Genomic DNA, 9,960 nt, shown 5'->3' with positions numbered 1-9,960 from the left:
TCGTAAATTTTTTCGTTGTCGTGTTGCCTCCGCAGAATGATCGGTCAAACGGAATCTAGTAACCTTTTAGAATTCGTGCAGGTTCGATGCACTGTGGTCGGTGGCGAAACGATCGATCGATGCATCACGGCGCTGCCACGATTTTCTCACGAAGACGGAACTCTCGTTCTTCGATTTCTTACCTCGGTATTAGCTAAGTCTCGTAGCTATCGCGAAATGGTTGTCTCTGAAAATAAATCTTTCCGTAGAAGCAGAAGATGTAGGTTTACGCGATTAAGTGGAGATAGTTCTCACGATTGTGCATGAATCTCGTGATAAATTCTCTCGCCTGTCAGCTCTGCTTTACATTCAGTTTTTAATGTAACCGTATTGTTTCAATCTTGTAGTAGACGTTTAAAAATTTGGATGTTATTCATGCGAATTGAAGCACTTGTGCTTTTAATACATTAAATTATCAAGTGCGCGCGAACTTATTAGGTACTTTAATTCACAATGGATTTATCGTGTATTTCGCTGAAATTTTACCCGATTATCGGTGTAATATGATCAAGTGGTTTGAACTCGTATTATGGAGAATCGGTAGCTCGAAATAAGCCACTTAAATGGCAATTGTTCAATCGTAAAAACCGAATGAAACGGCTTACAGGCGAAAAATATCGCCGTGGCTACGATCTGTGACGAGGATCAAGTCGACCTTAAAAAAGCACGCGGTAATTGTCGTGTACAGATTCCGCGATAGAGTCAGCGCTTGAAAGAACGACTTAGGAGATAACGCAGAACTCGTGTACGACCTTCGGTGAATTATGCGCGCGTGGTTCGTTAGTCTGGCTTTATTCGCTCTAGACCGCGGTACCAGCACACCTGTGTTCACTGTGATCGATCTACACACAGGTCGATTATTTTTTAAACGATGTCGCAAAGTCGAGGCAATCGTCGCGTTTGTTCGAAGATCGTCGAACCGTATCGCGAATCATACATCTAACGACATTAACCTTTACCACAACTATCGATATGTTATTCCAACGTGTCGATATCCGTGTCAACGGTTCAACTTGGCTTCGGTTTTGTCTACCCTCTGATAGTGTCCCCTTGTAGTCGGATTCCACGAATGGTTACGATGAACTAACAAAACTTCCAGAACTACACACCAGAATGATAAAGATCGATAGTGGATCGCGTGAAACGCTTTTGTGATCCGTTTCGATTCGTTGCGCGGTAGCACGATCGAAGAATTTCATACGAGTGCCAGCTTGTTTATGTATAGAAGCCGTAAATTTTATTCTTCTTGTCAATAAAAGAGTAATAAAAAATGGACGGGTTAGATACTGACACTGAGAGCAGCAAATTTGGAACGTGGAATAAATACACGTGGAGGTTCCTTTTTGCAAAGACAAAACTAGAACGTGCATGGAATCGACGCATAATTATTTTACAGCTCGTTAAAATGGGACGCATAACGAATTTAAAGCGACGTAAAGGTTGACGACTTGTAACGATATAACTCCATTAAAGCATCGCGTGCGAGAATTTCGAGTACATAGTTAACAACATGATTAAACGTGTGTAACTAAATCGTGTATTATCGTAAGAGATCAGTTAAAGTTACGCGATAAATAGCGAGCGATCTACGAATATCTATGTTACAAACTATTTATTATCTACTTAAAAAAAAGTAAGGGTATATCAACTGTATAAAAAGTTCTTATTCGTATTGCATTATCGTTATAAAATCATAATATCAAATGTATTGCTAACGGGGATCGTCGTGAGACAAATCTAACGATATAACGATCAGATATCGTATTGTAGTTTAACTCCGCTGATAATTCATAGAAGTGGATACGATCGAGAGATTTTTAAAGTTTTTGTTCTGCCAACAGCTCTCATTCGTTACCAATGACCGTGCCCAGTGTGGATCCCACCAAAGCCAGTTCCGTGGGTAGTAATTTTGCCAGAGGGACCAGCGATTACCACGGAACCAGCATTAGGGCCGGATACAGCGGCGCTTCCGGATTGAGGACCAGAAAGGACAGCGCCATGGGACGCTGGTCCTGCGAGAACGGCTCCATGCGATGCTGGTCCTGCTATTACCACTCCGTGACTACCGGCTCCTGCGTATCCAGAGTATCCGGCATATCCCGGATACCCGGTATAACTATAGGCTGGACCGGTGTATCCCAAACCTAGAGCGAAGTCGGATCTTTTTATATGCGATAGGTAAATATTTACCATGTTGTATTTCAGACAAATTTGAGTTCGAGTTCGAGTTCGAGTTCGAGTTCGAGTTCGAGTTCGAGTTCGAGTTCGAGTTCGAGTTCGAGTTCGAGTTCGAGTTCGAGTTCGAGTTCGAGTTTGAGTCTGAGTCTGAGTCTGAGTTTGAGTTTGAGTTTGAGTTTGAGTTTGAGTTTGAGCACTCACCGACTCCACCGTCATAGGGGCCGCTGTAACCCTCCACGTGAGCAGGTCCCGCGACAGAAGCAGTAACAACAGCGGATCCAGCAACAGCACCAGAAACTTGAACCGGCCCAGCAACGGATCCAGAGAGTTTGGCTGGTCCTATAGATGGAGCAGCCACCATGGTCGCTCCAAGGTGAGGTCCAGCAACACTGGTTGGTCCTAAGGCGGGTCCAGCGATTGCCACTCCATGAGGATATCCGAGGTGACCCCCATAAAGTCCACCATGGTATCCACCATAAATAGCCTCTCGGCGCAGCCGCGGAGCAGCTGCGACGAGCGTGACGAGGGCTGTCAGAATTAACTAGAAATTTCAAAATTAATGGTAAGTATCGCCAAATTTATACTTAGTCAATGAGTAAATTATTTTATAAAGATTTGATGTTTAAAATTGACGCTAAAGTCTAGTACATTCCCGTCCATGCTACGAGTCATCACAGAAAGTTTCTTAAATAATCATTAAAATATTAATTTCTAATTCAACGTAATTTCGAACTAGAGAAGCCAACCGAAATAAAACACATAATATAGGGTATGAGTAAACCGTTAGTCTACATAAATTCTTAAATTATTCTATCGAGATTTAGTGTTTAAAACTAGCACGCACAACTGAAAGTAATGGTGTCCAATTTAGAACTTTTCCATCCACTCAAAAACTCCACAGAGAGTTGTGAAACAGTCAATAAAATATTAATTTCCAAACATAAACAATTTCGCAGCGCGAAGGTATTCAAAGGAAACAACACCGAAAATATAAAATCACGTTCACCAAACTGAAAGAGACTTCTGCGGTAGCGCGCCTCATGACGAGAAATTCACTGTTGCGATATTCCGATGTTCCGGGGAATACTTACGAAGGCCTTCATCTTGCCGACCGACCGATTGCTTAGTGTGCTCACAGACGACTTGGTCGGACTTTATATACTGCTTCAGGATCCCGACCGCGCCCCTAGTTGATCCCTTCAAATCATATCCGCTGATGGTACAGTCTGAGCCATTGTGCAAGAAGGTCAGCATCCGGCACACCCACCCTCGGGATGCTGAGTCCTTTGACTGACCTTCAACGGCCATTCATTGTGAAACTATCGCTTCCACTGGGGAAGCATATCGTCGGATTTTTTCCTCCTTTGTCCTTCTTGAAACAAAACTGCTACTTCGTTGAATTCTTTTCTTTGTCGCCTTTCATCGATTCCCTGTTTCATCAAACGATTCAGTTTCACGAAGGAAGCATCCGTTTCTTCGCTTTTTTAGGCTATGGTTACAGTGGATACGTATTCTAACGAATTGTCATTCTAATGAATGAATCATCTGCAGATTGAGATGAATCTATTCACGAGAATCTATAGAATTTCAAGGAGAAAGCATCCATTTTCTCGTTTCTTTAGGTTACGGTTACAGTGGGTGCATGTGCTGAGATGTCTCAAAAATGCATATACTCATAATAATCTATATATGCATTTGATTGTTTTGAAGAATGAAACGCTCAAAAATCAAGATGTATCGTTATTGGCAACAGAAGTCGGTCATGACGTTAAACGTGAAATAGATTTATCGTGTTCGCGTCACGATTCCTTTTTACGGAGCGAAACTTGGTAACTAAAAGGACCGTCTTTCGACGAACGGAACTTTTGATATTCACCCGGGGTCTCCTTTGTGTCGACGAGGCAAAGTTCGATCGTTTCGTTGCACGTCGTAATGGGATCGAGCGTTTCGTGCGGCGATTCGTGAGAACCTTTCGTCTTCGGGAATCTCGGGGTCATTCGACTTGTTCGACTGGTAAAATACTTGCTCCATTAAACGGTATGGTTTAGAATGAATCGACGTAATTTTTTGGTAGGGAATTGTTTTATATAGATGAACTTTTGTATAAGATGAAAGTGTGTCTGCTCCTTTGGGAAGACGAATGGCCGTGGTTGATATCGACGCACGTTCAGGAACAAAGGAATCGATTAGGCGGACGCGAAAGCGCTGTAATTAGCGTAATTTGCGATTTCTCCAGCGATAAAGGGGACGAATGGCAGGTAACCGTTGGCGAACAGGCGTGATCTTCAACCTACGATGTAATTGGCCTGAATGTTTCAAGCGTACCAACATCGCTCCTCGTAATTATCGTCTTATATACTGCGTCAATTAGTCCTTTGGTCTCTCATGTTCCATCCTGTCACAAGTACTTACGGTATAAATTAAAGCTTAACATAAAGCTTACGAAAGACCCGTATTTATCCGATTTTATATCGCCTTTTCGAATTCTTCGAATAATTTGCGTAATTCATCGATTAACTCTTGACCTTAGACTCGTATCGATCTCATCTAATCGTATGTTTCCCAGTGGAAAATTAGTGGGCGATTAGTCGCGTCAATCGGCTCTTTTGTCTCCCATTTTCCATCATGCCACAAGTCCTACGCTGCAAATTAAGAAATAACACAGAACTTACGAAAGATTCTGTCACATTTATCAGAATTGAATTGCCTCTTTGAATTCCTCGAATAACTCGTGTTATTCTTTGATCAAATTCTCGATCTCAAGCGCGTATCTTCTAATCGTATGTTTTGTAGTCGAAAAATGGTAGGCGGTTAGCCGCATCATCCTGGCCGATGAAGTAACCGATCGGTTTGCGGCAACAAGTCGAGCCCTCGCATTATGGGTGGGAAAGAGTCACGTTCTCAGGGATTAATACGGTTTTCTGTGGTATGTACCGCCTGCAGACGGAGCTTCGGAGCATGAGCGTGTCGAGTCGAACGTGACCTTTATGCCACCGTGGTCGCGGAAAAAGGTGCGATCTTCGTTGCTCCAATTATCGCACGCCGATCGATATACGGTTTTGTTCCTCTCGAATTGGTCCACGCTCGAGTAATCCATGCAAACCACGATACTTGTGTATTACCGCATGGCAAACAGTCGTTTCACGCTCGAATCTTCGATTACATTATTCCCGTTCCATTATTCTCGAGCTTTCTGCGGAGAATCGTGTGAACCGTGATTCTTCTGTTTATCGTCCTAAGAATCGTTAAATTTGCAGATATATTAAATAACATGATATCACTTGATTTTTGTTTTAGCTTTATTTAATATGCCGGAAATTCGTTTATTATTAGGAATTTTTGTTTTTCCGCCATGTATTCAAATAGATAATATGTATACAATACTATTGACAAAGTAGCGAAATATATCACTTATTGATCTTTGCATTCATTCCATGTCACGTTCAAAGTTTCCATAGAGAGGTCATCACTCATTCTCTGTAGCAATTACGTCGTCTCGCATCTCTTCCCATTGGGGTGACTACCCTAATTTCCACGAAACTTATTGCTAAGCCTTAAACGATACGTATAGAATGATCTTTGTGCTTTCAATCATCTAAATTCAAATTAGAAACTTCTCTAAATTACCAAAAGCCTATTTTTACGTTTATTCAGCAAAAATAATCTGTAAACAGATTATTTTGTTATCTTGTCTTATATTGTCATAAACATTCTTTTTGATGCAAAAAGTATCCTATGATTTCAATATTTACATTTGTTGTCAGCACAAAAATATTACCACGTAACAGAGTATAGCGATATCTATGGTAACAATATGTAGAAGCATGTAATCGATTTCTATATTGGTCACGGGACGATTTGCATGGTGGTGCGGTTCTAGAAATTTGTAGCCCCGCGATGCGATCGAGGAGGAACGGCCGAGATTGAACGTGATCAATGCTAATGGTGAGACTGACATTTGCAGTCATTGTCTGTGCCACGATGTAGACGCAATGCATCGGAATTCTTATGAGAGCAGAGCAGTCTACTGGCGTCCGATTCTCGCGTCGTTCCGCTTCAAGTGGATACGTGTCCGAATCGTTTCCAATTTAGGGTCGTTCCATATATAATGAAATATCAGGCATGAAAGGTTATCTAATGGCAACGAAACAAAATTCTCACATCTTACTTAGCTTTACTTCTTACAATACCAGTTTCTAATAATAGAAACTATTACAATAGCACTTTGCTTATCAGACGTTCGATCGGAAGTTCATCTCGTAGATCTACGTAGAGTAACAATTAAAACAGAGGATCGTTTAATGAAGTCGTTGGATGAAACCATCTTAAGCCATTAATCTATGAAATTAGACGAAGTTGCTGTTCGAGTTTGATCTCGAGTGCAATCAAATGACGGATACTCAAAGCGCAGGCACCTAAGAAGCATCATAGAAATCGTGATTTCGTTCAATGAGACTGTCAGAATCTCATCAGAGGCTCAATGACGAAATGACCTTGGCCGCAAAACCCGAGCTCTCGAGCCTCGAGTTAGCAGATTCTTCTGGGAACTTGTGTAGGAATCGCACACCCCCGAGAGTGAAAGGACCACGCCTGATCGCGCTTAACGATTCGTGCTGCATCAGCGTCTCCGTCCCTATCCTGTTGGCGGGAATTACGAAACCTGTGATTTAACAGTCTTTCCACTTCTTACCCACTTTCTACTTCTTTCCATTTCAACTTGAGCTAAAATCGCGTGAAATATGACGTTTATCTGTTGGTTTTGAATTTGGGGATTTTATATAATAAAAGTCGGTGATCTGGTTTGAGTTTGAAATATGATTCCAGTTTTATCTCGTCGTCCTAAAAGATTTTTAATGGGGCGATTCACTAAACGGAGATCTCAGTTAAATGAATAGTTCCAGTGCATGGAGCGCTCAGAATACTTGTCTCGGTTAGTCGTAATCTTGACGTTTCGTCTTGAAGAAGATAAAACGGCCGCTTTATCGACTTCATTCTACGGTCCACAGTTTATGCCCATTCTACCATTTTAATAAATACTTCATGGCACGTTTCTGTATTTCGTTCTTTGCCTTGACGATTTTTCTCTGTTTCATTTCCTTTTCTTTTTGCAACACAACAAATACGATTAATTTTTATCAATAACATTACCAACATGTAGCTTGCAACATTGTTCGTTTCTTAAGAATAATAATAAAGTTAATTTTGTTTAATTAATTAAAAAGTAAAATTAATTAATGAATAAATACAATGAAAAATCTTATCAATTACCAGCATAATATATATGCAAGCGAAGTGTCGTAGAACATATACATTATATGAATATAAATCTCTGATAAAAATTCATTTTTGTATCTGAGGAGTCGCAGCAAACACCCTACAACAGAAGACTTGGTAAGAGAGACTGTTTATGGCCTATACAAATGTTTCATTTTAAAGAAACGTTCCCACTTGTTCTAATCTCATTTTAACGGAAATAAAACGATCGATAGAGATGCTTAAACTGTCAGCACGGTGTCGAAAGTAGTCTTCGCTTAGCCTAATCTAGCTAACTAGATTAACATCACAATTTTCTCTTGATTTTATCTCATTTTATCTGTTCAAAAAATCGGTCATCCTTTCATGTTAACCAAATTGAATGCGAAGGAAACATTGTAAAGCTTCTTAAAAATCCCATCTTCTTCTTCCGCTTCTTCTTTAGAAATATGAGCCACGTGCTCATGCTCGAGACGGTTATGGGCAGTGGATGAAAAGATATTTCCCCATCTAGAAGAGAAACGAATAGAAGAACCGAGTAGAAAAGATTATGGAGTAGTTACCTCGCGTTTTGCTTTCTTCGCCAGATCGACATCCGACTTTTTCGTCCCCCAGAGCAAATTTTACTGGATTCCGCGGGTTAGCACGCACCCAATGGCTTTTATTTTATTCGCGGTCAACTGCAGACCACTGGAAGCTTCGCCCACCGAGTCCCGTGCCGCTTGCGAATCTGGAAGAGATTTAAAGACTTTTCAGTCGCGGTTAAAGCCGTATTTGTGGCCAAATCGACCTGAAAAGTCCGAACCTCTTCGCCGAATATGATGGGTCAGCACCGGTCGATCAGCTTGAATGCCTGCTTGATCTAGATCGACCCTTGATCCCGAAACGCGGATTCCTAAGTTCTCTTCAACTACGTGAACCGCTTCTTTCGCCGGTCTTCTACGGAATTTCGTTTCTTCAGCGTATATTCTAACCACAATGGAAATGAACAGCCTCGATTGATCGTCTAAACGGCCGTGACTGCAAAATAAGGGGGTAGAAAATTGTGTTGAATTCTGATGTATCGGGGGGTTTCTCAGACCTTTCGTGAGATTTCAGCGATCTATTTCGATTTCGAAGCTCAGTAGTTTGTTCGTATTAATGAGGAACTTTCTTCTTTTTCGTTTTTTTTAAATTGATAGTAGAAAAAACTTATAACTAACTCACCTTTTCAACTTTGAACCTTTATGGTGTGTGATTATCTGGATCGTCAGATTTTCTACTAGACATTTATCTATGAGAATATTTGAAAAGTATGATGCACAGTGAATCAATGACATCGTTATTGTGATACTTCGACTTACGTTTCTCACGATATTCCTACTTGTTTCGATTGACTAACAGAAGCAGGAACTGGGGAGTACTTCGGTTCCAATTTTCTGAAATATTCTGGATTTCCAATCATTTTAACGTCAAAGTTCGTTCGAGAGACTGTCTTCCTTCATCTCCTCGAAATGTTGTTTGCAGTATCGCCGTTGGCTGGATATCGTGCTACAAAGCGTGTCTTATCCTTTTGTACCACCTAATGATTCGTGCACAGTTCACGAATGGAATGATCTCTGTAATGGACTAACCAAATTGCTGTATGCCAAGTGTCGTAGCGTTACAAAGACGATCGTCGCAGTTTAGAATTACCTTTCTGACACCGGTGTATCGAGGTTGCAAGGTAATTGGTCCGTTTTCGCTACGACCACAGAAACTGATGGGGAGTTCAACACTCCCTTTCGAAGTCCTCGTGGCCAACTTACGTTTTCGGAATTTGAAATTCTGTTTTTTGAATGCTATTTAGAAATTGAAAATCGGAATATTTGATAACTAAATAATAAATACCTGTGATAGGTGAAGTTTCGAAGTAGCAGTGTTTGGTAACAGCCTTGGAAGAGTCCGAAGTTCCACGTGGAGCTCGCAATGCAAACTAAAGACATCAAATGAAGATTAGCACCATAAAATTCGCCCCATACACGATGTCTATTATTCACAGCTGTCAGCGCGTTATTAAACTACCATTACGTACCGTTGACGCTGTCCATTCTTACATCACGTCGGCAAAGTCATTTGTTCCACGCGAATTAACTTAAGCGCAATCATCGACGGTAGCATACAGTGTTTTTCGTGTTTTGCTTTGCTGATGCGGTAAATATGAAAACAAATATACATGCACGAGGATGAAGATTTCGTTGACACGCGATGTCATTAACTAACGTTAAACGAGCAATTTCGATTCGAACGTTGAACTTTCTAACGAGTGGACGATTCTTGACAAATCCATCGTTAGCAAACCGTAGCCGAACGATCGGTAAACGATGGCCGCAGCAACAGGCGGTCGATTCGGAATTTAGTGTTTCGTTGGAATCTGTCTCCTTTAACATTCCGAGGGAAACATAAAAAAAGGGAATCAACTTTAGCTCGACTCTTAGAGGAGTATTTAGATATCTTGCGAATTACAGAAGG

The 9,960-nt window shown here is 41.0% G+C and overlaps 1 protein-coding gene across 1 annotated transcript; it reads right to left on the bottom strand.

The window, feature by feature from the left end:
* Window positions 1-1,373: 1,373 nt before the first annotated feature.
* Window positions 1,374-3,320, bottom strand: LOC117234444 (cuticle protein 64-like). The gene is made up of 3 exons (XM_033495650.1): window positions 3,309-3,320; window positions 2,419-2,758; window positions 1,374-2,183 (listed from the first exon to the last, which is right to left on the bottom strand). Exons 1-3 carry the CDS (start codon window positions 3,318-3,320, stop codon window positions 1,891-1,893), a joined length of 645 nt encoding a protein of 214 aa, XP_033351541.1. The 3' UTR covers window positions 1,374-1,890.
* Between the last annotated feature and the right edge of the window lie 6,640 nt (window positions 3,321-9,960).

This window comes from Bombus vosnesenskii, unplaced genomic scaffold, assembly GCF_011952255.1.
Source record: "Bombus vosnesenskii isolate JDL3184/JDL3185 unplaced genomic scaffold, Bvos_JDL3184-5_v1.1 scf7180000013263, whole genome shotgun sequence".
Classification (NCBI taxonomy): domain Eukaryota; kingdom Metazoa; phylum Arthropoda; class Insecta; order Hymenoptera; family Apidae; genus Bombus; species Bombus vosnesenskii.
This window is presented reverse-complemented; position numbering and strand designations above follow the sequence as displayed.